Source organism: Cladophialophora carrionii, assembly GCF_000365165.1.
Source record: "Cladophialophora carrionii CBS 160.54 unplaced genomic scaffold supercont1.1, whole genome shotgun sequence".
Taxonomy (NCBI): Eukaryota; Fungi; Ascomycota; class Eurotiomycetes; order Chaetothyriales; family Herpotrichiellaceae; genus Cladophialophora; species Cladophialophora carrionii.
In genome coordinates this window covers 1926137-1952137 of record NW_008481816.1, presented here as the reverse complement: position 1 = coordinate 1952137, position 26001 = coordinate 1926137, and the positions used below count along the sequence as shown (strand labels likewise).

The 26001-nt window shown below is 54.8% G+C and overlaps 11 protein-coding genes across 11 annotated transcripts; 6 read left to right on the top strand and 5 right to left on the bottom strand.

The window, feature by feature from the left end:
* Positions 1-187: 187 nt before the first annotated feature.
* G647_00689 (uncharacterized protein) lies at positions 188-907 on the top strand (the record flags this gene model as incomplete). Its single annotated transcript, XM_008724092.1, has 1 exon — positions 188-907. One exon carries the CDS (start codon positions 188-190, stop codon positions 905-907), a length of 720 nt encoding a protein of 239 aa, XP_008722314.1.
* A 4267-nt stretch (positions 908-5174) lies between these two features.
* Positions 5175-5683, top strand: G647_00688 (uncharacterized protein; the record flags this gene model as incomplete). The annotated part of the gene is made up of 2 exons (XM_008724091.1): positions 5175-5412; positions 5508-5683. 2 exons carry the CDS (start codon positions 5175-5177, stop codon positions 5681-5683), a joined length of 414 nt encoding a protein of 137 aa, XP_008722313.1.
* Positions 5684-6167: 484 nt separating this feature from the next.
* On the bottom strand, positions 6168-6966 carry G647_00687 (uncharacterized protein; the record flags this gene model as incomplete). The annotated part of the gene is made up of 2 exons (XM_008724090.1): positions 6168-6436; positions 6588-6966. 2 exons carry the CDS (start codon positions 6964-6966, stop codon positions 6168-6170), a joined length of 648 nt encoding a protein of 215 aa, XP_008722312.1.
* A 521-nt stretch (positions 6967-7487) lies between these two features.
* On the bottom strand, positions 7488-8623 carry G647_00686 (uncharacterized protein; the record flags this gene model as incomplete). The annotated part of the gene is made up of 2 exons (XM_008724089.1): positions 7488-7777; positions 7873-8623. 2 exons carry the CDS (start codon positions 8621-8623, stop codon positions 7488-7490), a joined length of 1041 nt encoding a protein of 346 aa, XP_008722311.1.
* Positions 8624-8649: 26 nt separating this feature from the next.
* On the bottom strand, positions 8650-8916 carry G647_00685 (uncharacterized protein; the record flags this gene model as incomplete). The annotated part of the gene is made up of 1 exon (XM_008724088.1): positions 8650-8916. The coding sequence occupies one exon, from the start codon at positions 8914-8916 to the stop codon at positions 8650-8652; it is 267 nt and encodes an 88-aa protein (XP_008722310.1).
* Positions 8917-10275: 1359 nt separating this feature from the next.
* On the top strand, positions 10276-12258 carry G647_00684 (uncharacterized protein; the record flags this gene model as incomplete). The annotated part of the gene is made up of 1 exon (XM_008724087.1): positions 10276-12258. One exon carries the CDS (start codon positions 10276-10278, stop codon positions 12256-12258), a length of 1983 nt encoding a protein of 660 aa, XP_008722309.1.
* Positions 12259-12735: 477 nt separating this feature from the next.
* On the bottom strand, positions 12736-13266 carry G647_00683 (uncharacterized protein; the record flags this gene model as incomplete). The annotated part of the gene is made up of 1 exon (XM_008724086.1): positions 12736-13266. The coding sequence occupies one exon, from the start codon at positions 13264-13266 to the stop codon at positions 12736-12738; it is 531 nt and encodes a 176-aa protein (XP_008722308.1).
* A 4707-nt stretch (positions 13267-17973) lies between these two features.
* Positions 17974-18939, top strand: G647_00682 (uncharacterized protein; the record flags this gene model as incomplete). The annotated part of the gene is made up of 3 exons (XM_008724085.1): positions 17974-18099; positions 18189-18502; positions 18576-18939. The coding sequence occupies 3 exons, from the start codon at positions 17974-17976 to the stop codon at positions 18937-18939; spliced, it is 804 nt and encodes a 267-aa protein (XP_008722307.1).
* A 1181-nt stretch (positions 18940-20120) lies between these two features.
* Positions 20121-21157, top strand: G647_00681 (uncharacterized protein; the record flags this gene model as incomplete). Its single annotated transcript, XM_008724084.1, has 2 exons — positions 20121-20159; positions 20249-21157. 2 exons carry the CDS (start codon positions 20121-20123, stop codon positions 21155-21157), a joined length of 948 nt encoding a protein of 315 aa, XP_008722306.1.
* A 631-nt stretch (positions 21158-21788) lies between these two features.
* Positions 21789-23473, bottom strand: G647_00680 (uncharacterized protein; the record flags this gene model as incomplete). The annotated part of the gene is made up of 3 exons (XM_008724083.1): positions 21789-22076; positions 22173-22821; positions 22884-23473. 3 exons carry the CDS (start codon positions 23471-23473, stop codon positions 21789-21791), a joined length of 1527 nt encoding a protein of 508 aa, XP_008722305.1.
* A 905-nt stretch (positions 23474-24378) lies between these two features.
* On the top strand, positions 24379-25914 carry G647_00679 (uncharacterized protein; the record flags this gene model as incomplete). Its single annotated transcript, XM_008724082.1, has 1 exon — positions 24379-25914. The coding sequence occupies one exon, from the start codon at positions 24379-24381 to the stop codon at positions 25912-25914; it is 1536 nt and encodes a 511-aa protein (XP_008722304.1).
* Between the last annotated feature and the right edge of the window lie 87 nt (positions 25915-26001).

Genomic DNA, 26001 nt, shown 5'->3' with positions numbered 1-26001 from the left:
CTGACATGAAGCCTCCCGACACCCCGGATTGGCGGACAAGCTCCTTCAGCTCCAACCAACCTTGGATTATCGGCAGCGGTGTCCTTCGCGAATACATACCAACTCGCCCAGCATCTGAACCTTCCCCGTTAACAGGCGACAGGGTTTGCAATATCTGTTCTTTCACTCCTCTCAGCCTCTCGAAGCCATGACGCTCAACGCAGCCGCTGCGTCCAAACCGCCTACAGTGATCCACATCGAGGGACGTGCCAAGGTTAAGACGACTGCCGAGCGAGCCGCACTTGACGTGCACGTCTTTGATACCGGCTATGACAAAGATTTGGCTGCGAAGAATGTCATCACGGCTGTTAATACCTTGCAAAGCCAGCTCGATTCGCTCGTATCGCGGCTCGAGAATGGGGACATATCGCCCTCCTCTCCAATTACATTCTATTCAATCGCTTCACTCTCCATCTCGACAGGTGATGATTACGACAACGAAGGCAATCGACCAAAACCGGACAAGAAACTGCATACGGCGAGCTCAGCTATCGACGTTCACTTCCGGGACTTTACGATTCTAGGGGAAATGGTCGTTCGTCTCTCAGGCATGGACTACGTCGGCCTCAGAGGCGTAACTTGGCAGTTGACCGACGCGAAGCAAGCTTGGCTGGATGAGGAAGTCCGCATGCAAGCTCTCAGGCACGCCATAGAAAGGGCAGAAGCGTACGCACGTATCATCGGCAGAGAGAGGGTCACATGCGTCAAGATTGAGGATAATGGGGAGTTCTGGCCTTTAACGCGGGAAATGCAGACTGTAAGAAAGGTAGCAAGTGTTGAAGCTTTTGGTGTGGGTGCCGGCATACAGTTTGAGCCAGGAAATATCGAGGTGACAGGGACGGTGAGTGTCGAGTTCCATGCGGAATGATAGCCGGATTAGTGCGTCTGACCAGAGAGTTATCTACGTGGTTGCAAGCGCTTATACCGACCTGGAGACTTCAATGGTGGAATGCTTGGTCTTAAGTGGATGGGTGAGCGAATCTCCGTCGTGGTAATGGCCGTCGAAATTGGTATATTCGACGTATTGCCGTCCTTCGATGGAGCACAGACTACCGATGCATCTCACCAATGCTGCCTGCAATTCCTCGAGCAACGTGGATCGACTTCTTGAGGTGGACTACGTCTGGACTCAGTGTTTCTCTAGAAGTTTGCTCAGTCTGTTTCAGTCAACCGCTTCACTCTCTCCGTTGCCACGATCTTGTTTGTTGATGTCGGCTCCGAACTCATCACTGTCGACAATGGCCACCGGTGAAGCAGTGAAGGACATGAGGTGAGGAAGCTCTATTCGCCACGCTTCGCTCTTCAGTCTATATATATTGCTCTTATTCCCTCAGAACTAAATATCCTTATTCCTCATTCAAACCATTCTCAACCCATCCACCACTTCGTCCACGTAACTAACCAAGGCCCCGAGCGCGAATCGAGATCGAATGTCATTGCAGAAGACTGTAGTTCTATCACAGCCCGCTTCAGGCAACCGACGCTCTACGGTTCAATTCAGATCTGAACAGTGCAGTGCAGTGCAGTGTGTAAGCGCTCCACGAACCTCTCACTTTGAGCTTCCATTCCCATCCCGATCGAGACTAACAAGCACAATACACCATGTGCGTCATCTACAGCGGAACGATCTATCTCCGATGCAGTGATTGTAACACTATTGATCTAGCTTCGGCGCGCAGTTTCCGAGCCATCACGCAATGCGAGGCAGACGACAACCACACATGTCCCCTGGGCCTGCGGCCCCTCCAGAAGCGTCAGAAGATCACCGTCCCAGACATCCAGCGCTGCCATGAGTGCGAGCAAGTCAGGGCAGAACAGCAACGTACCATCCACTCCATCTTACGCGGTAAGCATGCCAGTCGAGGTCGAGGTCGAGGTCCGCGACGGGTTCCGGCGAGCACGAGGACGAGTCGACCCGAGGCGGTGATCCGCAACTCACACGGGCGCGACATGCTGCTGGAGGCATTGTTCGCTGGCAGTGGCGTGGGAGAATCCGGTGTCAGCAATGTCGCCAATATGGACGTATCGAACCCGTCGATATTCCTGGACGCAAGCCAGACGCAGACTCAGACTCTACAATCCACTCATCCGGCGCAGGCCGAGCCCGTCTCCGACCTAGCAGTCCTACTTTCATCTGCGGAGTATCCACCCCTTCCGGAGTTACCATCCGATCCAGATTTCGAGGAACTGCTCAACATGGGCGTGACGTTCACGCAGTCGACAGCTCGGCCTCAGCAACCTCGGGTCGAGCAAGCGGTGGAAGGGGAGCTGAAGGTGAAGGGTGAGGAAGGGCAGCAACGAGAAGAAGAAGAGGCAGAAGAAGAAGGAGAAGAAGAATCAGAGGAAGAATCAGAGGAGCAAGAAGGACAAGAGCCCATGGACCACGATCACAAGCGCAACCTGGTCGACTCGTGGCTGAACGATCTGTTTGACGTGGCTGGTTGCGCGTACCCTGCGTCGGACGAGAAGCTGTAGATAGACGGGCGACGTACCTACAACACATACATGTCGGCATTCACTTGATTCAGCCAGCCAGCCAGCCAGCCACCTCGGGCACGGATATGTAGAACTGTTACAGTGGAGGAAATGTGGGAATGAAGAAATGCTTCTTTGTGTAGTCTGTTAATTACAGTACCTCCATAAGAAGTGCATCTTCCTGTAGTCACTTAATTACCTCCATAAGAAATGCATCATGCCACTCAATACTTACTCACTTACATGTCTCCGGTCCGTCCGAGACACTGGACGTACTTGAACGTTTCTTCATCCCAGTGTCTAGCGTGCTTGCACGGGAACATCCAACTTACGTTCGTACGAATAAGTTAACGTTGCCTTGCCTTGCCTTGCCTTGTTTTGCCTTGCCTTGTTTTGCCTTGCGAAGCATTACCATACCTCACTTATCCACTCAATCGGTGTCGCCCTCGCTTGCTCGCTCAGCTCTAGCACACCCGACTCATACTCATCGACTCACTCACTCACCCACTCACCCACTCACTCCATCTAATGCTAACGCTCGCTTTCTCGCCCGCTTTCTCGCTCGCTCATCCCCTCCTCCCACGCCGCCCTCTCACTTAGATATCGGCCCGTCTCGCTGCCGCGGATGAAGTCCAGCCACCGACTCCAGAGGAGCGTCCTGGCCATTTCCCTTTCTTGCTCGTCCTCGCTTTCGCCGGGCATGATCTCGAGTCCTAGTCGCGCTTGGCAGGTGCGGCCTATATAGTTACCGGGGGGGAAGGTTAGATCAGGGGTGATATCGGCAGTTAAATCAGGGTGAACCCTCGATTTGGAGTACAGAGTACGAGGACATCTGTGGGTGCCGGGGCAGGTGCAAATACGTGGTGTGCCGCGCCAAGGTCAAAAGGCAGAGGGCAGAATCCACGAGTCAGTATGACCGTGGAAGTTAAGTAATCACCACCACGTACGTGGCTGACTTGCCTTGGCCAGGGATACAGTTCCGGCCTCCCACTTCCCGCTTCCACTAGTTTGACGCGATCAGGGGCAAGGTGAGAAACTGAACTTACACCGCTCGTGGCTCTTGACGGTCAATGTGCACGGTGGGGTGCCCGTGTCTGGCATCTGCGTGAACGTGCCGTCACAGACGGCGTTGGGATTGTGAGTGTCGATATCAGTCTCGGTCTCAGTCTCGTGAAGGGAGGCGCGCTCCGGGTCGTGGATGTGTCCGAAGCGGCAGATGTGGAGAATGGCGATGGTGGCGCGGATGGTCGACGGGCAGAGATCGCATTGGTAGATGAGGATGAAGGGGGCGATGTAGCACATTTGCAGCGTGCTGGTGTAGCGGTGTGAGCTTCAGACTGCTCTGCTCGGTCGAGAAGGGATTGTCAAGAGGAAGAGAGGAATGAGTGGCTCGCCGAGAAGGATCAAATTACGGTTCACGGGGAGGAAGATGAGGTTCGCTTGAGGCGATATATGTACCAGTACTGACGCTGGGTGTATATTCACTGAAACGAGGGGCCAGCCTAATGGCAGTGTCACATAGTAAATGCTGGGTCTTGTTGAAGGTTGATCATCTTGAGTGAGGAGTCATGCTCTCAGTTGCTCACTCGCTCGCTCACCACTCACTTTGATGAGGCCAACAGTCACATAGACCGCTTCAAATTTATTCTGTCGAAAGACCTGTCAATCCACAGAGTGGAGGGTCTCGTGCTCAAGCAACAACCCGTTGGTGCTGAACGGCACGTTTGTCGTGGCACAACCCGTCACACCCAACTTTTCAGTCACGGCTTCTATCCCTGGCCTTCATGTTGTGGCTCTGGCCGCCGAGAAGGGGCGGCACGTCGAGCGGACGAGGAATTGTCTGCTTGTGATCTCACTCACAAAGCAAATGTCTCTGCTTGATGTTTATTCTGCAAAGCGAGAAAGGCTGCGTTTGCAGAGAATCGAGATTCGCCCTTCGGAACTTGGTATGAATTGAAGCCGTGTTTCTTTAAGACCTAGGTAAAGTCCTCCAAAGTTTACGGAGGACACTGTGCCACACTATTGCACACACGTAGGACGGAAACGTCTGCAACTTGCGGAGTTTGTCCGTCACCTCAAAACTCTGCTCACAGCTTGCTCACCTCAAACTTTGCTCACGTCTTCTTGGGCCGATCTCTTGCTGCATGAATCAGGCACCGCCAGGCAACGACTCCAGTCCGTCCAATGGCCGGCTTGATTACGTAACGAGCAGTGACTTGGCTGCATGAAGTCGCGTCTCCTAGTACGAGTTAGTCTGACAGTGCTCGCATCGACTGAAGCGCGACGCCAACGCGGGTTCACGTGCTCCGTCCGACCAGAGGTTTGAAGTTTTACTTACCGTGGACGAGGGACTCAGATGAGCTTCACTCCGCTCCACTCAGTTGAGTTCGCAGCTATCTTGAAGAGGCAGTCTCACACACGCATGCTACGTCCGTACTGTGAGCCGGTACTGGAGCTGTGTAGTGTGGCGGCCGGAGATCTGACTATTTAGGCGTCACTCCCTCCCATTCCCCTTGAGCATCCCAGTCCCCTCTTACAGACCACACAGTAGGTACTCTGTCAGTGTGGGTACGATTAGTCTCTCACCTACCATCTACATCTGATTCTGTGCATCGCCTCCCCACGCGACACAACAAGTACAACATACCACCACCACCACTATGCCTCTCGACCACATCTCGTACTCGGTGCACTTTAGCAAATTCGACGACGAAGTCGCCTTCCTGCTTGCCTCGTTCGGGCACATGGGCCTCAAGGAGTTCACGCGGCCCGCGCCCGGCGTGGTCGGTCTAGGCGAAGAATGCCAACCCTGGCTGTGGGTTTGTGGCATCGAGGACAGACAGCCAATAGGCGATGACGTGAGAGTGTTGAAGAACCATCTGGCCTTGACGGCGAAAGGTGCGAATCTGTACTGATGCGGAAGCAGTGTCACGAGCAGAAGCACAAGCACAAGCAGAAGAACATATGACTGACGAGTAACCGTGCCAATCCAGATCGCGCTCAGGTCGACACCTTCCACGCTGCGGCCCTCAAAGCCGGCGGGACCGACAACGGCGCACCCGGTGTGAGGGCCGAATACCATCCGAACTACTACGGCGCGTTCGTCACCTCCCCGGGGGGTCATAATATCGAGTGCGTGGTGCATACTCCTCCTCCGGCGACCAATTGACAGTTGGGTGGTCCTTCGACCATGACGAGGGCGGAGGAAGGGTATGACGCCGCGGCGGACATGCAGGGGATTTACCCATCTAGCGGCTATCGACCTGCGGCGGCAGTGGGTGTGGACGGTCGACAGCAGGTGAATTTGGATCTGGAGACGATCGGTAACGGGCAAGGGCGTGGACAGGGCCAGAGCCGGGGCCAGGCAACCCGGAGATCAAGTGTCTTTAGGATTGGCGGGATTTATCTGAGATATTAGCAAAGGTAGGGCTGCAATGTAGATTTGAACGGCGAGAAAATGGTGGTGGTTGTAACTGTTTCCCCAGATACGTATGATACTGTGTACGCAATACGACTGGATCGCACGTCGATCTTCCTGACCTGACTGACCTGACTGACCTGACTGACCTGACAATGAACGCACTTCAGCCCCAAAGCGCCACCTGCCGTGACTCGGCCGGGACATGTACACTCCTGCTACGCCCTCCCCTCCCTCACTTGAAGAAACTGCTGGACTCGGCCCCGCTCTGCTTGCCCTCCTGGTACGTAGCACTCAGCCCATCGTACATCTGCTTGATGCGGTGCAACTCGCCCTTCAGCTTCGTTTTCGTGGCTTCATCGTCCACCTCGTCGATCAGCTCGGCCAGTGACCGCGCCGTGAAGAACTTGTTCCTCCGATTGTACAGCGGCTTCGCTGCGAGGGTGGCCTCGGACTCACCCGGCGAAGCGACCTGGTATACCGACTTTAAGATGTCGATGTCGTCTGGGAGAGCGTACGTCAGTCAGCACTGACACATACAAATGTACAAACGTACAAACACGCATGACTACGCGCACGATACGCGCACTATGCCCGTGGACGTTGCTCGCTCGCTCGCACGACATCACTCAAGTATACAAGGTAAATTACTTACACGGAATGGCAAACAAATCCCGGCTATCCTCGTACGTGAACATGTAGTAGAACTCGTTGAACCCGCTCCACGTGATGCCGCTCAAGCACAGCGAGCACGGCTCGTGCGTGGCGAAGAAGATACACTCGCTCGTCTCCGGGCGCGTGTCCCGGGGCAGTTTAAAGAACTGTTGGATGCAGTTGATCTCGCCGTGCAGGAGCGGCGATTCGCGCTCGTTGTTGGTCTCGGCCAGCACGGTCCTCAGGCTCGCGCGGTCGAGGATGGCCGCGCCGAAGAGCTTCGACCCCTGCGCGACTTGCTTCGCCGTGAGCGGGATGATGGCGTGTTCGGTTGTTGCCAGGAGCGCGGATGCCAGGATTGCGGCGGCCTGGGGGGGCATTGCTTGCTTTTTGCTCTCTCAAGATGAGGTCCAAGTTCAGCAAGACAAAGACTTCAACGCCTACACAGTCAGCCAGCTGGGCCTGATGTGGTCCTTGGCCATTCGCTTTTATAATGTCTTGTTTATCATTGGGAGCTCTTTTTCATTTGAGTTTTCTCCTCTCTTCATGATGTGATACGGGAACGGGAACGAGAACGAGTCTCGTCACAAGGGCATGCAGGGCTGTCGGAGAAGGCCGAGGCGGGTGCCGGCGCTTTTTCTGCAGTCGCATGCAATGTACTAGTAATTAGCCATCTGTCTAGTTCATGTTCGTACAGAGTAGATGTGCATGATTACTATGCGCCCCGGGTTTGACGGACCATTCCCCCGTAGATCACCACCTCCAGCATCCATGAAAGGCACGCCGCCTCTCTCACCTAGGCCTCGCCTTTATATAAGATTAACGCTTCCCAACACCCACCCCTTCTCGCACACAATGCGGAATGAACGCCCATGGCCTAACCCCTGATCCCGTGCGCACCTCAGTGTTTCTTCATCATGAGAACCAAATAGCCTAGAATTCTATAGACGAGGATGATCGCAAACATGATCCCGATCCATTCGCCGACCTTGTCGTCTGACCAGGAGAACTTGTACGCACGGAGGACAGCAGAGCCACGGATCTTGCCTTGGGCTTGAAGGTCGGAAGGATACATGCACTGGTATTCATTTGTCTCCGAGGACGTGGCGCAATCCCAGATCGTGGAGCGGAACTGGTTGACCATCATCCCTTGGAACACGTAGGCTTGGTAAACAATGTAGTGGAAGACATCTATTGAAGATGCAAATGCAGTCACCGCTAGTGCCACCACAAACAAGGGGAAGATGCTCGAAACGAGTACCACGGCGTGCTCTTGCGTGACATACGCGAGGAGAAAATCGGAGCAGTGCTGCTCACGGTTGCGGCGGACGACATTAATGCTTTGTGCTCGTCAGATGCTGTCCAGGCTTCGTGCACGTAGCCCAAGGAGCCGTCGGCGCAGCTATCGTCGTGTCCAAAGTCGGTGTTGACCAGGTCAAGCAGGTACTCCGCCGGGTTGATGTGCAAGGGTATTGGTCGGCCAATGCGCTCAAAGTAGTCTTCGACTGCAGAAACGCCTCCGAAATAGCACGTTCGTCCTTGCGACAGAAGCATCAGTTGATCGAAAAGCTGGAAGGTGGTTGTTGATGGCTGGTGGATAGATGCGATGACGATCAGGTTGTGTTGCTTGGCCTCCTGTCTGATGAACTTCATGCATTCGAAACTGGCAGTAGAGTCGAGCCCGCTCGTGGGTTCGTCCAGGAAGACCAATCGTGGCGATGTGACAAGTTGGCTAGCCACGCTCAATCTGCGCTTTTGGCCGCCACTGAGGCCTTTCCGAAGTGGTGTGCCGACGACTGTGTCGGCCTGCCGCTGTAGACCGAATGATTCGATCAGCTCGTCCACTCTGAAAAGCCTGTCTTTCTTCGAGGTGTTGCCATTCATGGACAGTCTGGCAGCGAAGTCGACTGTTTCTCGCGCTGTGAGAATGCCGATCATGGCGTCTTCTTGCTCGACATAGGTGGAGACTCGCCGGATAGCAGCTTCATCCATCACTTGTCCATTCATCATGATCTTCCCCTGTAGGTCGCCCTTCATTGTGCTTGTGCGATGTGCAAGCACGTTTAATAGTGTAGTCTTCCGCTCCCACTTGGACCCATGAGGGCAACGACACTTCCAGCTTGAACACAGCCATAGCTAGAGCTCAGGATCTGTATGGGCTTCTTGATCTTTCGGTCCTTCACGGTAACCCCAACATCCGACCACGAGAAGGATGTAAGCGTATGGTTGGTGAGGTGGTGGCTCAGTTCATTGCCCTTCTCCATGTCTTGAATGGCGTTGGTGGTATGCCTGGAGGCACCGCAAGATGGATCAAGATCGGTGGTCAACATTGCAGATGGAAGCTCTTATCAGTTTTGCAAGCTGCAGCGAAAGGCGAGGCCAAAAAACGCATTATCCACAGCTGAGCAGTCAAGAGCATGAGAAAGATATAAGAGCCTTAAGGGGAAGCCTGAACAGGGGTTTTTTAACCCAACAATCCGAGCGCCTGAATGATCTGAACGTCTTGGACAAACTTACACTTCTCAAAGGGGCGGGCAGTCCGCCGTTCAGGTCATCCATCGGCCAAGCTGGTACAGCATCCATCGAGTAGCATTTGCTTCGTATCATTTCAGTGCGCACAAAAGGGAGACAATCGCTGTATCACCTGAGGCACAACAGGAGTGCTCGGCCGTATCGGCGTATGTGTTTCTCCTTCTTCCCACGAGGCTGCCTGAGCACTCCAAGACCCGACTGCCGAATACCGACATCCCTCGTAAAGCGGTCCGAACCAGATGTTATGCTGTTGATTGTATTCCAAAGTACCAACACAGCAAGCATTGTTCGGGGACCAGCACGACGCAACCCCCTTCCCAAAAGCGGGTCACTGACAGTCAGCTCCACATGTCGTGCATTCGGGGATCTCAACATAGTCATCAAGATGCAAGTACTCCGTACTGTGTATATAATCGATCCCCGGACCCAGCTCTGAAGACCCCGTGCTTCCTGCAGGATGATGTCCACAGTAGAATGGGGATCAGATACTTGGGGCGCCTGGAACGTTGTTCTGCGTAGGGCTAAGCTACGGGCTCATCGGGTTCCACGAGGTGCCGGAAGGGTGGCGTGAGCTGAGCCCCGACCTGAGGAACACGTGACACGGTCGTGTACGCGGAGAGAACACCAGCGTAGCATCGTTCTCGGGGGTCGCGACCTTCGAGATCGTCTGAAGAGCATGTTGTAGCAGAGGAGGTTCCGAGCTTTCCTTGTCGCACGCGGTAGTAGGGTACTGTGTACACATTAATTGTTGTGCTTCTGGTGAAGCTCGCGTGAAATGAAATGGAGATTGCCACGTTGTCCTGAAACAAGCTAGTGCAGCACCTCGGCGACAGCGGTCACATGATTCGCCATAGTTGCCGTATACAGCCGGGCGCCACACGGCCCCCCACAGCGGTCCCCGACGACCTCGCCAGAGTAAGATCTGAGAAGATATCGAAACCTTGAGATCGACGGCGAGAGATGCTACAGGACCTGTCCGAGCGGGTGAATTCGTATCGTCCCGTGTCTGTGAGCAAATATTAGCCTGTCCTCGTTCGAGGCAAATCACACGCACTTGCAGCGGGCTTCTAGTTACTTAACCCAGCACGCATCTGCCCCTCTCACCGACAGGACCGTAATCGCCAGTCAACCTCACTCCGAAGCAGACAAATCGGAACATGGCTGCAGAAGGCGCCACTCCTAACCCAGGCGCGGGCTCTGGTAAAGGCCGAACGAAACATCCAAGCCTTTTGGCCTGCATCCCATGCCGCAAGTCGCATCTCAAGTGTGATGGCCAAAAGCCGCTATGCAGCAGATGTGCAGATCGAAACGGCGACTGTTACTGGGTTGATTCCCGAAGAGGATACCGAGAATTCCGCAAGCCCCAATCAAACGCAGGAGACAAACCTGACCAGAAGCCGAAGAATGATCCTATTCACTATGACACTAAGCCTTTCGTGTCTCCAGATGGCCGCAGAGTCTTTAACGAGGCTGACGCTACCAAAATGCGTGCCCTGACATATGCTGAGATCTTCCAGCACAACGCCGACGCTGCGGTGTTCCAGACTCTGCCTCTAGAAATGCAAAAGACCATGCCGCCGCCGCCGAAGGACCAGCTTCCTAGCCCTAGCAACAGTGATTCATCGCTGTCCCTGACCCGAGGGTCCATTGGATCTGCTGGATCTGCTGGATCCGTCGGGTCTGCGGGAGAAGTGCCTCCTTTTACAGACAGGTCGATGGTGACCGACACCGACCTGATCGACCTCTTCTATAGGCATTTCTATCCGTCTCATCCCTTCATTGCTCCACGAAAGCTATACCACCAGAACCCTGCTATCTTGCCTCCAGCGTTGCAAGCATGCATGCGATGGCTTGCAAGCCATTATATTCCACCAGCCAACCACCCCGCGCTGGAGAACGCAGCAAAAATGATCTTCGCACCGGACGTGCCGGACGATGGCTTCAAAGTGCAAGGCCTGATACTCTACGCGATGACCAATTTCGCGCGCTTTGGTCAGGCGGAAGGCTCGATGGCGCTGGACAAGGCCATTGAGATCTCGCTGCGGATCGGGCTCAACCGGAACACCTTCGCCCTGCAACAGTCACCTAATGATTCGACCTTGCAAGAGATGTGGCGACGTACATGGTGGACCCTGCTCCTCATTGAGGGCTTGGTGGTGACGATTGGCGGTCAGTCGTCGCCGTTCCGCCTGTACTCGACGTACAACGATGTGGCTCTGCCGGGACATGACGAGGACTACAACGAACTTCGATCGCCTCCTCTCACCCGCACCATCGCGGACCTCCGCAACAGGACGTTCTCGGAAGACAACTTCGAGTACTCCTCCTTCGCGTATCAGATCGAAGCCACTTACATACTCGGCTCGGTGCTCGCGCTCAGCCCCGACACGTTCGCGGTAACAGACCCCCAGGTCGAAGGAATAGATGCCGCCATTTCTCACCTCCTGTTATCTCTGCCGGCAGACAAGCGACAAGTGTTTCGCAGTGACGGTTCCATCGACGAATGTCTCTTCATTGCTCACCTGGTCATTCACTGGGCGGCGATATGCCTGCACCGACCACGATCGACCCTGACCTTTATCCGCAACCACTACCGCACAACATGCACCAAGGCCGAGGCTGCCGGTCTTCCCGCACTGGCTTACACATCTCACACGGCCAAAGCCCTGAGGGCGGCAAACGCAATCACCCACCTCGCCGGCATGCAGCCAGATGTGAAGATGTGCTCGCCCGTGCTGATGTGCGGCTTGACCACGGCCGCAACGGTGCATCTCCCGGCCTACGCCATCGTGGACACCCCCGACCAAGCGGTTGCCATCAAGGAGCGCATGCAGCTGTGTATCACAGCGCTCGGGGCGTACGGCGAAGTCTGGCCCCGGGCAAGCATCGCCAAGACCCAAGTCGCCAAGTTCGCGCGGGAAGTCTTGACAAAGCCGAATGTGTACGTCGACTGCACCGCCTCTCACATGATCCCGCGAGCTTCAGAGCCCGTACCGCAGCTGGAGTATCAGATGCCATTCAACAATGATTCGTGGATGGACAATCTCATTCAAGCCGACCAGGAAGTCGAAGCGCCTTCCTGTCCTGTATTCGACACATTCGCGCTGGCTCAGAACCAGCACAGCATGCAGGGCATTTGAAGAGCATGTCACGGCAAAAGGCTTTCTTGAAACAATGACTACCAAATATCTCTTTGCTCTTTGGGCTATCTGTTTTTATACAGTCTTGAAAGAAACTCTCAGCGCGAATATTGAGCAGGCGCACCACTCCTTCAAAGAAGCGTAGGTAGAAGAGCGAAAAGCGGTTCTTGGTCAGGAGGCGACGCTTGGGCGGAAACTTGCTGGCGTTTGTGGATTTAGGAGATTTTTTCACGACTGACGACCGCATTTCAAAAACCCCTTGATGCCATCTCGGTGTCTCCATTTCAAGAAGACAAGGTATCCAAAATACAACACAAAGTCTGAATCTGAATTTTCACCCTGAATGGCTTTCGTTCCGATATCCCATCCATGAATATATACACATGCATTCTCGTAAAACGTCGTGATCACTGCACACAGAAAAGAGGCCTATCGCACGCCCCAACCTGGAGCTGGGCCTTCCTACCCCGTCCTTCCTCAGTTGTTTTCACTCAACACAAATGTAAATCCTGCCCCGTCACTCGTGCCGCCAACACAAGTACTGGTAAACGTCCCGGTCGGACACGTCGCCCTCGCGGCCCGGATGCATCCCTCCCACCTTCCCTTGCTGACGTTGATGGTGGCTCCTTGGTCGGCGTTCACCGCAGTGAGAGTGAACTTGCTGGTCCCCGATGCTCCGACCGTAGTGGCAGGATCGCCTTCACAGAACTGGATACTCCCGGCGATGCTGCCGCAGATCGCGAGCAGCGCGACGTTGGTGTCGTGTGTGACGAGCTCGACGGACGGGTCGTCGCACGTCGTTCCGAAGACGGCATCGGGATTGATGTTCGTGTTGGCGGGAGACCGAGCGCGGACGCGGTGTGGGGGGCTCAACGTCCCCGTGGCGACTGCGGTGGTGCTTTCGTCCGGCGAGAAGTCCCACCACAGGGGAGAGCACGTCGAGTGCGCTGTCAGTAGCAGGAAGGGGAGCAAGACTGAAGGCGAGAGAATCTGAACGAAGGTATGCATAGTTGCGGGTGGTTGATCGATGGTACGGTACGGTACGGTGTGGTATAACGTAAGTATTGAAATTGAAGGAATGAGTGACTTGGTGAGTTTCCCTTTTTCCGTCCAGCGGGCTGAGCTATGAGGCAGCCTGTGGTAATTCGCAACGCATGTAGAGCACATAAGTAAACCTACCTGGGAAGGGACAGACCCCAAGATATACCTGTCCTTGTTCAGGGTCCGTGCCTGCGTGTTGCGGCATTTCCAGCAAACCACCTCGGGTGAGAAACTGGCTTATGCTCGACCCCTCGTGGCCCTGGATGACTTGGAGACACCGATCTGAGCCTGTAACGACCAGGGTTGGCGAGTAGAGAGCCTGAAAAGGACAAGCTTGTACGACCGTTGTGCCGTGCATGATATGTTCACGCACTCATGGTATGACTTCATCTTCGTGCGACGGCAGGCAATTTGCTGGAGCGTGTCAGAGGCGATGGTTGAGGCTGGAAGTGTCACAGAAGAGTTTGACGAGACTCGTAGCTTCAGCCAAGCGCGCCAAGAGTAGTCTAGACCGCCTCTGGACTAGGCTACCAAGGTGGATCAGTGAAGCATCTAGTGCGTCATTACGGCGAAGTAACGGAACACCGTGTGCATCGCAGTTAACAAGCATTCGCAGCGGTCCTCGAACCGTCCGTAACCAAGCACGACATACTCCGTACGATGCCACATATTTGTTGCAGAACTGCCTCTACAAACAGCTTGAACTGGCAACAATCAGATCACGGCAAGTTCAAATCGCCCTCTGGCGCCTCCCAATCCTCTTGGAGAAATAACGATCAGCATCGCGTTGCCCATGATGTCAAATCACGACTGTTCAGTGATTGAGAGGCAGAAACGAAGCGTTGTTGAGCCCTAATTAATAGATATTCACGGCGACGACCATCCGAGCGCTGATAGGACTTTCGACAGGGTAGATGTATACCTATCAGACTATGGGCTTGTTTGCGGAGGGCCATATATGCATGTGAATATGTTGACCATCTGCTTTTTTTACACGGGGGTGTGCTCTTCTTATATACGCTCAGAAATGCCTGTTGACAGTGCATAAGACATGATTGGAGGTGCCGTTCCGGGCCCTCTCGCACAAGGCTCAATGCCGAGCGGACACCGTTGCCAGAAGGCTGACTTCTTCCGGCTAGGCGTTGCCACTTTTTTGCTACGCCGTCTGGTGTTGCATTTGCCTCTTATGGTGTCGTCGGGCTACCCAGAATAATGATGGTGGTGGCAATGGCAGGGTGTCCTTCGGCGCCGACGTTGCTATCTCTTCTGTTGTGGCCATGCCGTTGTGTTCGCTGTCAGACCATCTCTTATACCTCGGCGCCTGGTTCGACAACAACAACAATGCCCCGCCAAGATGTCCAACTTCAGATAGAAAAGTGACACGATCTTGTTGCCGAACTGGTGGGTGATGTCATGGATGGAAACATCATCGACGGTAAGCAGCTTGTGCTTGATGATGTCCCGATGTTCTGCGGAGTATGGCAGCTTCTTCCATTCTTGAAGGGGGTCTTCGTGCCTAACTTGGGCTGGTCTGGGTGGACGTTCAGTTTCTACTTCCAAATCAGATGTACGACTGAAACAAAGCGAAAGCGGATGCTTTCCCGCCATGCAAGTCTACGTGCTTGCTCGTCTGCGTCGTGTTCTGCATCCCGGTAAATTCCCAGCAAGTCAATAGTGTCTGCGAGCTTTGCAAACACCGCCATAGTGTCATGAATCGCATGTCTCGGGTTCATAACAAGCATGTAAGTCAAGGGGGCCAAGACTCCAGCATAAAGTGCTCGGATATTCAGTCTTTTGGGGTAATCCCCAAGCGGCTCTGGGACTTCTCCTTGACACTCTTTGAACTCGGCGGCACTTGGCGACAGATCTGACCGTCTCATTTCAACCTCTCTCGCCAGCGCTCGACATGAGGTTCGAAAAAATCTCGTGCCGCCGACGTTTTGGTGTCCGAGTGTGATGTCGTGGTAGGGTGGTTGCGGAATCACCTTGTCGGAGAAGGTCTTGAGGATAGAGGAGACTCAGATTATGTCGTGATAAATTGAGAAATAACCCTTTTGGAGACCATGGGCCGTGTTGGGGCGAAATGCCAAAGCAAGTGAGACATAGAAGATAGAGATGGTGGTGAGAGGTGAAAGGCGATGAGGGAGGAAGACCAACTTCGAGCTGAGGGAAGAAGAATAGGGTTATGCAAAGATGGGACCAGAGATGGATAATGAGAGGGACCTTCACTGAAGTTCAGTTGATTGCACAGTGACATTCGATATGGTCAACTCAACTCATCTGCTCGTCATTGAACTGCCAATGAGCCGATCGACCCTAACAAGATGACCGTGTACTGACCCCAGCTTAGTTGATCGGTGTGGGAAAAGGAAGAGAGAGGTAAACGGTGTAGTGAGTGGATAGATTACTGCTTTGGTGGTTGCGAGAGGGTGGTGCAACCGCTATCTGGATCAGTGGAACATCAAATGCGCGGAAGAACTGTCCATTACGCAGATAAGCGGATTGGGCTCTCCTCAAGAGCCACTCACCGGTGGTGAGAGCGGAAGAGTTTTCTATACCTACAATCTAAAGCCCATGAGGAGCTTGTCACAGCCCGGACAGGATTCCAGCTCGTGGTGCTGATGGAATGTAATAGAGGCACCAGAGGTCCAAGCTTCCTCTTCAGCCGCCTCTGCTGTTTCGCATTGGGACAAGAGCCAAAGAGAGTTAGTTAAAGCTGCCACCGGGCCCTCGGCCAAGAAAGACAATCACTTCTAGATGACACGAGCCTCACTTCTAGATTCACCTCTGAATGGCATGAGCTTCACCTCAGGATGATGCGAGCTTCACGCAACTTATCTCTTCAGCTTCCATTATGGGTACAACTTCGATCTCAAACCACGGAGTTGGGACCACAATCTTCGCAGATCACTCTAGCAGCAGCCTTTGCTGTCTGCTTTGAGCTTTGACGTGCATTCCCATTTTGGCTTACCTGTATCATCGAAGTTTCTCACCTGCCTATCACTTGGCCCATCAAACGTTATGCGTCGGGGAGGTCTTTTCTTTAACGCTGGCCTAGAAGATCGAATTCAGATCCTCGAGACTTCTACGACAGAGCCGGGAGATCCTTTCGTCATCGCAGAGTCATCGCTGCTGCGCCTCTGTCGAGAGAGTCGGGTGGTCATAGTCCGCTCCATGCTGATATACTTTATAGCTTTCCCTGAACCCAAGCGTGCCATGGAATTCTCTTCCACGCCATTCGCTCAAGCTAGATGACGTCCAAGATGCCCTCGACCGTCCTCCAAGCCACACAGCTCGGTCCAAGACACAGCACCGACAAGTCAGATGTCCAGGCGACTTTCTCGGAGGTTCTCGTCCACGACACTGGGCACCACGCGCGACAGCCGTCAACACAACCCGATGGCTTCCAACTCCACCCCAGGCGCGACTGGCTTGTACGGCAATACTACCACGTTCAGCGCTGGGCAAAGATTGTCTCGGCAGTCTCCAATATCATTCCCGGGCGCTTATCTGCCGTCATCGAGACTATCATGATGTACGTGCTCTACAAGTTCTACTCCACAAAGGGTATATACATGGAAGATCGACCATGGGGACCCTGGGCCAAAGACAGCGTGGTGTGGCCAACTTTCATGTTCGCTGTCGCGTCCACCATCACATCGGTCATAGCTCTGGCCGCACTTACGGCGCTGTGCTGGCGGTTCAAGAGTAGGGTTGCATCTTTCAGCTTGATTTATGTGGCCGTACACACTATCACCTGGGTCATTGTTGCTATTGTGTACAAGGCGGAGAAGACGGAGAAAGTCTTATGTGGCCGGAGTTGTACCGACAAGGCCAGGGCAATTCATCAACAGATCGACGGGCAAGGTAAGCTAGGCCTCGGGAAGGCTTTCAGTGGCGCACGAGTGCCGTATCGCCCATCGATTACTGATGCTTTCCTGCTAGAGATCATCGTGGGTCCTCTCCATTACCCATATCGTTACCAGGATCCTTACAAGCACGGTGTCATGGTATCTCGACCGCGAACAAACTGGCTTGAAGTCCAAGATCGCCCTCGAAGTGGGTTCGGTCACCTTTGATCAACTGACGGGTTGAGATGCGTTCCCGTCTACCAAAAGAGGGTGTGAATGAAAAGCGACATCTGGTCCGGTTTCTACTGAGATGTAATACGACGCGGTGCGGTGCTGGAGCGCCGATACAACCGTCCTGATGATACGCGACTGTCAATTCTCAACATGTCGAGGAAGGCATTCGGTGAATGTGTTGTTCAGAGGAGGGCTCTACTGCACCAATAGGAACGATACGCGGTACAAGCTTTCCGCTCATCAAAGGGCTCGCTGGGTCCTCATACATATATTGTTCACGGCTCTGGCTTCGATAACGTTAGGATCGTCGTCCTCGGCGAGGTGTTGCCGAATACGCGCCTGCTTGGAAACACCCGTCGGTAAATGTCAGCATAACGTTACGCGCCTGCCCAGATAGCCTCGACATAGCCGGTGGTTTGAGAGCTCTACAAATGCGACGCGACAAGACCCTACAGGCTGTTATTCCTCTCCTCCTGGTACGAGTCGACTCCCCGCGACAAGGAGAAGGAGGCCCAGGTAGCGTGACCTTTAGCTTTGGCTCTACCCTCAACAGCTCAGCATCATCAACATCAGCATCACCAGCATCAGCATGCCCCTTAAGCTCTACGCCTCGCCACTCTCGTGGAACTGTCTACGGCCTGAACTAGTCCTCGCCGAGAAAGGCGCCACGGACGTGGTCCGCATTCCGGCCGACCTCATTCGCGGCACACATAAGGTGAGCGCGCTTAGCCGACCCGGCGCATGGCCGGGTATACCGGGCCTGAATGAATGATGCAAAACTTCTGACGCACCAATCATACCCAGACGGCCGGCTTTGTCGAAAAGTCCCTCTTCGGCAAAGTGCCGTTGCTTGAGGATGATAGCGTTGGTGGTATAGGTGACGGTGCTGCTGGTCTCGTGCTCTTCGAATCCCGCGCCATCTCCCGCTATCTCTGCGAAAAGTACGCTGGCGTGGGTCCGAGGTTGATTCCTCCTTTCGCGGGCGAGGGTCAGGATTCGGATCACGACCGGACTCGAGCCCTCGCATCTCGAGCGATCTGGGAAATGCGTCTCGCGGTCGAGCCCATCGAGTTCGACGTGCACGTCACCCCGGTCATCAGCGAGATGATCATTGCGCCGTGAGTTGGCCCACCTGCATATTATAGTCTCCAGTATGGTTTGGTTAGTGAGAGACAAGCTGAAAATAAACAGCGCGCTGGGAAAACCGTCGGACGAAGCGGTCCTCGCTCGCCACCGGCCTAAACTCGACAACTGTCTGGATGTGCTGGACAAGGCGTTGGCCACGATGCCATTCATGGGTGGTGAGGAGTTCAGTCTCGTAGACATTGTGTACATGCCGTGCATATGCGTGGGGAGTAAGTGCGTGGATGTCTTTTCTGGGCGGCCGAACCTGGCGCACTGGTGGGAGAGGGTTAGTGCAAGGGAAGGATGGAAGAAGGCTGTCAAGCCGATGGATGAGGCCTGGGAACGGGTTGTGCCGGGATGGAAGGGCCAGAGTGCAGGTTTGGCTGGTGATGGAAAAGGGGGTGATGGAGACAACAGGGCTCATCTCTGAGGTCTCGGGCTCGGGACTTAGGACTCATGAGAAGGGGGCTTGTTAAAGGTTTGTGGTATGCTGGCAGATGGCCGGTCGAGTCGCCAAATGACTTGACATTCGATTTCCCAGGACTGCTCTGCTGGCTGCTTGGCGAGCAAGCACCATGTTCCAAAAGTGTAGACAGTACAAGGTCTCCATGCTTTTGGATTGGATTCGATACTCAGAGCCAGCCTTGGGAGCGTAGCACACGATATCCTTTATTTGTGAGCTCGTTGGCGTGCCGGTACAGAGTAGAGAGGATGGTGAAGACAGATCGAGCCCCCGCCAGCCTACTCTAGATACTATAGACTCCAACTCTCATTTATCCTCGAGATGCCCTACACCACGCCACATCCCGCTTCCAGGGAATAAGCGGAAGAATCCAAAAGACTCATCGAATAGATAACCATGCAAAAGCAAAGTTCCAAGTAGGATCTTCCTTCTGCCCGGTTCTCCGTCATGGCCGTGAGAATAAATCTCCCCTATGCTAAGTGCCTCTTTCTCAATCAGGCAATTCGCAACACCAAGACGTAGAGTAATCCAAAAACCTCGGCTTCAGAACCTTAATTACAAACAGGCGCGAAGCTTATGCTTAACCGGCGCCACCACTGACTGTTACGGCCGGTCTGGGACGATAGTGTGAATCAGACGACGTCGCTCTTGGTACATGAGTGCGATAATGGTCTTGACTCAGGAGATCCAGGCTAGCTTAGCTTAATTTCGTGGTGCTTTTTCCCAAGGCGGTTATTGACGACTGGGATTACGCATATGGCTTGCATATGGCTTGCCCCAGGGGATCGGCGCACTATTGCTGCTTAGAAACCAGACCATTCGGCGTGAATATTCTGGTTGCGCCAAAGGGGTGGAGTACTACGTAGGATGCAATGGGACCGAGGGAGGGAAGAAGTGCAGAATGACAGGGAAGGGAGAGGAAAGAACAATAGCACCAAAGCAGGTGAGGTAAGTTAAGGTAAGGTAGGGTATGGCCCCGGTGAGTAAACATCCAAACAGGCAAACCATGCAGGGGATTATTCAGGAATCACCAGTCGAGGATGTATATAGAGAAGGACGTACGCACACAGCACAGGGTATATTCAAGCCAGAACATCAAGAACAAGAACAGCGAGTCATAGGAACAACCACACTCACGCTCACCCACGATGTCAGCAAACCACTTCCAGAACGTCACAGTCTTTGGTGTAAGTCATGACTCACCCACACACTCATCTATACCCTCCGTGCACAACGAGTCCAAACAACAGCTGATTGGAATCCTCACCCGCCCTAGGCCGGCGGCACCAACATCGGCCATCACATCGTCAAAGCCCTATCCTCCAAACCCGACCTCTTCACCGTGACCATCCTCGCGCGACGGTCCTCCAAGTCCACATTCCCTGCCGGCGTCCAGGTGAAGTACATCGACGACTCACTCCTACACGACGAGCTGGTCGCCGCCCTACAGGGCCAAGACGTGGTCATCTCAGCCATTGGCTTCGGCGCGATCGCGCTCGAGAGGAAACTCATCGACGCGGCCGCCGACGCGCACGTCAAGCGCTTCTTCCCCTCCGAGTACGGCGTCAACAACACGCACGCAGCCGCCCGCGCTCTGTGCCCGGTCTTTGAGTCCAAGGGTGCGATCATCGACTACCTGGCGGAAAAGCACCGCGTGGCTGCACCGCATCTGACGTGGACGGCCGTGCCCACGGGCCTGTGGCTCGACTGGGCGCTCGAGCCGGCCATTGCGTTCGCGGGCATCGACATCACGCACCACACCGCCGCGCTGTGGGCTGGGGGTGAGCACCGGTTATCGTGGTCGACGCTGCCGTGGGCCGCCGAGGGGATATCGCGCATGTTGCTCGCCCCGCCCGAGGTCACGGCCAACAAGGTCGTGCCGCTGCATGGGTTCCTGGCGTCGCAGAATGAGATAGTTGCGCTATTGGAGGAGATGCAGGGCGTCAAGTATGCAATCTCCAGGCTGGACGAGGGGGCCGTCGTCGCTGCGGCGCGGCAGTCGTGGGATCACAACAGGGACGTCAAGTCCGCGCTGGATTTGGTCAAGGCGGGATTCTTCCTCGATGGGTATGGTAGTGATTTGGTCAGTGGGGGGATCACAGCGCTTGGGAATGATGTTCTGGATTTGTCGCCATTGAGGTTGGAGGTCGTGGTCAAGGCAGTGGTGGAGAGGTGGGCGTCGTAGGTATGTATGTGTAGGTATATATACTAGGCGGTCACTCTACCCTACTCTGCTCGACTCGGCTCAGCTCTGCGACTCGGAGCAATGTGTAGGTCGTGCGGAGGCGAGACGTATAATACATAGCTTCTGTAATGTCCGCAGTCAACAGGGAGAGCAAGCGTCACAATGACAGCTTAAAGGGCTGCGATGCCCTCATTCTTGTGTACTTGTCTAGAGAACTAAAGAGAAGGAAGAAGGACAGAGAGGGTGATAAGGACTGGAAGAGTGCCAAATGGCACCAGTCCCAGTCGGGCCTAGTGCCGTCATGTGACAAGATGATATTACACAGATCAGGCGGATTGTGCGAAGTAGTAGGATCCATTTCGATGAGTCGTCGGTTCAAGCGACGGTCGTCTGGTCATGCTGATTTCAATTCAGGGAGCTTGATATTGCTGGTACATGCCGCTTTCAATGCGCCGGGGAAATCGCCAACGCTCACGACGACGCTAAGTCGTCCACTGTCCATAACTAAAACTGCTTCATCATCAACCAGGACGCTCCCAGACCGTCATGTACTGACTCCTTCCACATCCACATCCACGTCGACATTGACATTGACGGTGCGAGCTACTACTGTACCGGCACTCCGTCATCATCACGCAGCTTTCTCCTCGTGCAACACGCTCCCGGATCTCTTCAGCTCCACCTCGTGGGCAATCTCATTCACCCTGTTCTCCAAGTCATGACTGGCGTAGCTGTCCTTGGTTGTGCCCACGACAATCCACGGAGCGGAATTGAAAAGGTAATTCATCTCCTCGAGAGGTCGACGCGCCGTCTCGGGCAGGAGTAGCCAGAAGAAGATGGCGTTGGTGAAGTTGCAGATGATGAACACGAAGTAGAACTTGTATCCAATATTACTCATTGCAATGGGCGTGACTTGTCCCTACTCGTGTTTCGTGGTTAGCATGTGCATAAAAGGAAGGTCGACTGAGTCAATGTCTGCCGGGCAACAAGCGGGCAGGGAGGACACCAGACGTACAATCATGGTGTTGAAGGCAAAGCTCGTCATGGTCGCGATCGAAACGCCTTTACTCCTAGTGGTAGTGTCAAACACTTCGGCCGGGATGATCCAACTGAGCGGTCCGCAGGTGCAGCTGAAGCTGAAGTTGTAAAGCCACGTCATGACGATGAAGCCCCATTGAGCGCCCGTATTCGTCGACACACCCGGCGGAAACTTGGCCAGCAGGATGGTGGCGATGATGAAGGTCACCATGTTCCCTAGGTTGCCGTAGATCAGGGGCCAGCGGCGGCCGGTGCGATCAATGAAGAGGATGGTGCAGAACTGGGCGACTAGCGCGATGATGCTGTTGATGCCCTGGTATTTGAGCGTGTCTTGGCCCGAGATGCCGATCTGCCCGTAGATGGTGACCGAGTAGTACTGGATGGCCGACACGCCCGTCATCTGGATGCTGGCCTGGAGGGCGCAGCAGAGGAAGAGGCGACGGAACGCAGATTTCGACCGGAAGAGCTCGAGGTAGGATTTGGCTTCATGTTCATGCTCGTACGCAATCGATGCTTGCACTTGCTCGAATTCCGCCATGACCCAGGGGTCCTGCTCGTTGCCGTGGGCGTGCAGCTTCGCGAGGGTTTTGAGAGCTTCGTCCGGCTTGCCGTGGTCCATGAGCCATCTGTTGGAAGGAGAAACACGTCACATTAGCGAACGGCGAGGTAAACGGGTACATATGCCTACCTTGGAGACTCGGGAAACAAGAAGATCAACAAGCCGAGAAAGACGGCCGGCACGATCTGAAGGCCCAGGGGTACTCGCCATTGCGCGCTGTTGTCTTTGATATGGACGTATGTCGCCCAAGAGATCCACGAGGCCACGAGGGCACCCACACCCAACATGAACTGCTGCAAGGCTGTGATTCGGCCTCGAATGCTCGGGTGAGCCAGTTCGGCCTGGTAGAGCGGCACAATCATGACGAGGAAGCCGACACCGAGTCCGGCAAGGAAACGGCCTGACCAGAGGTAGCTGATGTTCTCTGCACCGGTCTGCAGGCCACCGCCCAGGCAGAAGATCAGGGCTCCTACGGTAATGGTCCATCGACGGCCCAAATAATCACCGCAAGGACCAGCTAGGAGCGCCCCGAAAAATGCTCCTGTGGTGAACATGCTGACGACCAGGCCTGACTCTGTGTCGGTGGGTGAGAACTTCTCGATGAAGGTGTTGCTGGCGACGACTTCGGCGATCACACCTAGATCGTAGCCAAACAGGTACGACCCAAGCGAGGCGAACACGCCGACGAGGAACTGGTACCATTTCGGAGGCAGAGGCATGGTGAATGATGCAAGGGACTGTAGGAGGGAGAAAGGACAACGTGGGTTGAGTGTCTGCGAGGTCGTAAAGAAGACGACGCTGGACGGGCGATTGGGAGATGGCAACGAGAGAGCGACAAGCTCGACCTCGACCGCGCAATATATGACTGTGGATCCTGTCCCCAGAGCCCTGGCCGGAGCTACTCACATCGTGGTCTCGTGGTGCTTCGCATGATCCCGCAGTTTTGCCTTATTCGCGAAGGGGTGGAAGAGCCAGATCCCCGCAAAACAGCCACCGCGTGAGAATTGCGGAGGGTTCCATGGGCGCCGTTGGAAAGGCCCAATGCTTGATCGCGTTCTGCCATCGCTACGACAGGTCGAAGCCCGCCAGTAGATTGGCCGGGGCTTACACCGTCCCTCCGCTATTTGACAAAACGGGACAAATCCCGGTGCCGGCGGCGCGCAGGATTTTCTCCTATCCCGACCTCCTGCCTTTACCGTCGCTGATGCCATGGCCTCTGAGTGGTATGTGAGCGTGATGGGTCTGTTCAAGCAGTTTCTCGTGTGGATCTGGTTGGTTCGAGTCTCGGTTGACCACCGGCAGGTCTCCGTGATATGACACGATCCTCTTAAATCTCGTCATGGACTCCTTCGTACTGATCCGGACCTCTTCTTCAGGACAAACATCGGCGGAGGTTCTGAGCTGTCGGCAAGCTAGGCGCCCTATAGAATTGTGGCTGGTCAAAGTGGCGAGTCTGTACAGGAGTCAAGAGTGATCAAGCAGTCGCCAGGAACAGCGAGGTACGTACCTCGTCACGTGCCGGGAGAGCGCTACCATCAACCACTTTACCATCCGCCCGAAGTTTGAGTGCTGGAGGTCTTTTTGAGAGTGAGGTCTCTACAGTCGAAAGTGTCTCGCCGCCAACATGACGACTCCCGTCGCCGGCGCTGCAGCGCCGTCAGTCACCGTCTTCCCCAACCACAAGCTCAACCCTATCAATCGCAACATATACTCCGGCTTCACAGAGCACATGGGCCGCTGCATCTACGGAGGAATCTACGACCCGTCTAACGCGAACAAAGACCTCGTCGACGCCCACGGGTTCCGCAAAGACGTCATCGAAGCCCTCAAGCCGCTGGACGTCCCCGTGTTTCGCTACCCGGGCGGAAACTTCTGCGCGACGTACCACTGGCAGGACGGCATCGGACCAAGAGACCAACGCCCCGCCAGGCCAGAACTCGCCTGGGACAATATCGAGACCAACCAATTCGGCACCGACGAGTTCATGACCTGGTGCAAGGCCGTGGGCGCAGAACCGTACCTATGTCTGAACTTCGGCACGGGGACGCTCGACGAAGCCATGGCCTGGGTGGAGTACTGCAACAGCACGAAGAACACGTACTACGCAAACCTGAGGCGGAAGAACGGCCACCCGGATCCGTACAAGGTCAAGTACTGGGCGTTGGGTAACGAGGTCTGGGGCCCCTGGCAAGTAAACCAGATGACGCAGGAGGCGTACGCGGAGCGAGCCCTGCAGTGGGCAAAGGCCTTGAAGCTGCTCGACCCAAGCATCCAACTCATCTTGTGTGGCAAGGAGGGCGCCACCTCCTGGGACTATTACACGCTGAAGCACTGTCTTCAGCCGGTGAGGTTGAGCGATCTGGCCGAGAAGCGCCAGCCGCTCATCGACATGCATAGTATCCACTTGTACACGGCGAGTGAAGACCACTATGAGAACGTCACGGCGCCGTTGGCCGCCGAGAGGGCCATCGAGGTCTGTTCGTCGTTGATCGACTTGGCGTCCGTGGAGAACAAGATCCCGCCCACGCAGAAACGGCCGACGATATGTTTCGACGAGTGGAACGTCTGGCTCCCCACGCGGGCCGTCGGGAGTAAAGGTGCGGAGGAGACGTACACTCTCTCCGACGCGCTGGCCGTGGCGTCTTGGTTGAATGTACTCGTCCGTAAGTCCAAGGACGTGGGGATGGCCAACATCGCGCAGAGCGTCAATGTCATTAGCCCGCTCATGACGACGCAGGACGGCATCATCAAGCAGACGACGTGGTGGCCGTACGAGCTATTCTGCCGGTTCATGAAAGGACATCAGATCGCCGTGCACGTGGCTTGCGAGCACTACACGGGCCCGACCAAGCCGGAGTGGGTGAGGGCAGTCAAGGACACGCCGTATTTGGATGTCAGTGCGACGCTCGACGAGGAGGGCTGGGTCAGCGTCTGTGTAGTCAACATCCATGCAGAGGACGATCTGAAGACAGATTTTGGAGGTGTGCGTGACTCCACTGTTGACGTCTACACAGTCACAGGAGCGAACCTGAAAGTAACAAACATGAGCGGTAAGGAGGAGGTCGGGCTGAAGAAGTCGACATGGGCTCCGAAGGAGGATGGTTCTGCTTTCGTCTTTCCGAGAAGTTCCATCACTATGCTGAGATGGAAGAGCTCGTAGCCGCATCACCCTGCCGCGATATTCGTGCGGTTCAATGCATGGCCACTCCTTATACTGGAAGCACGAACCTGGTGGATGGCGTGCCAG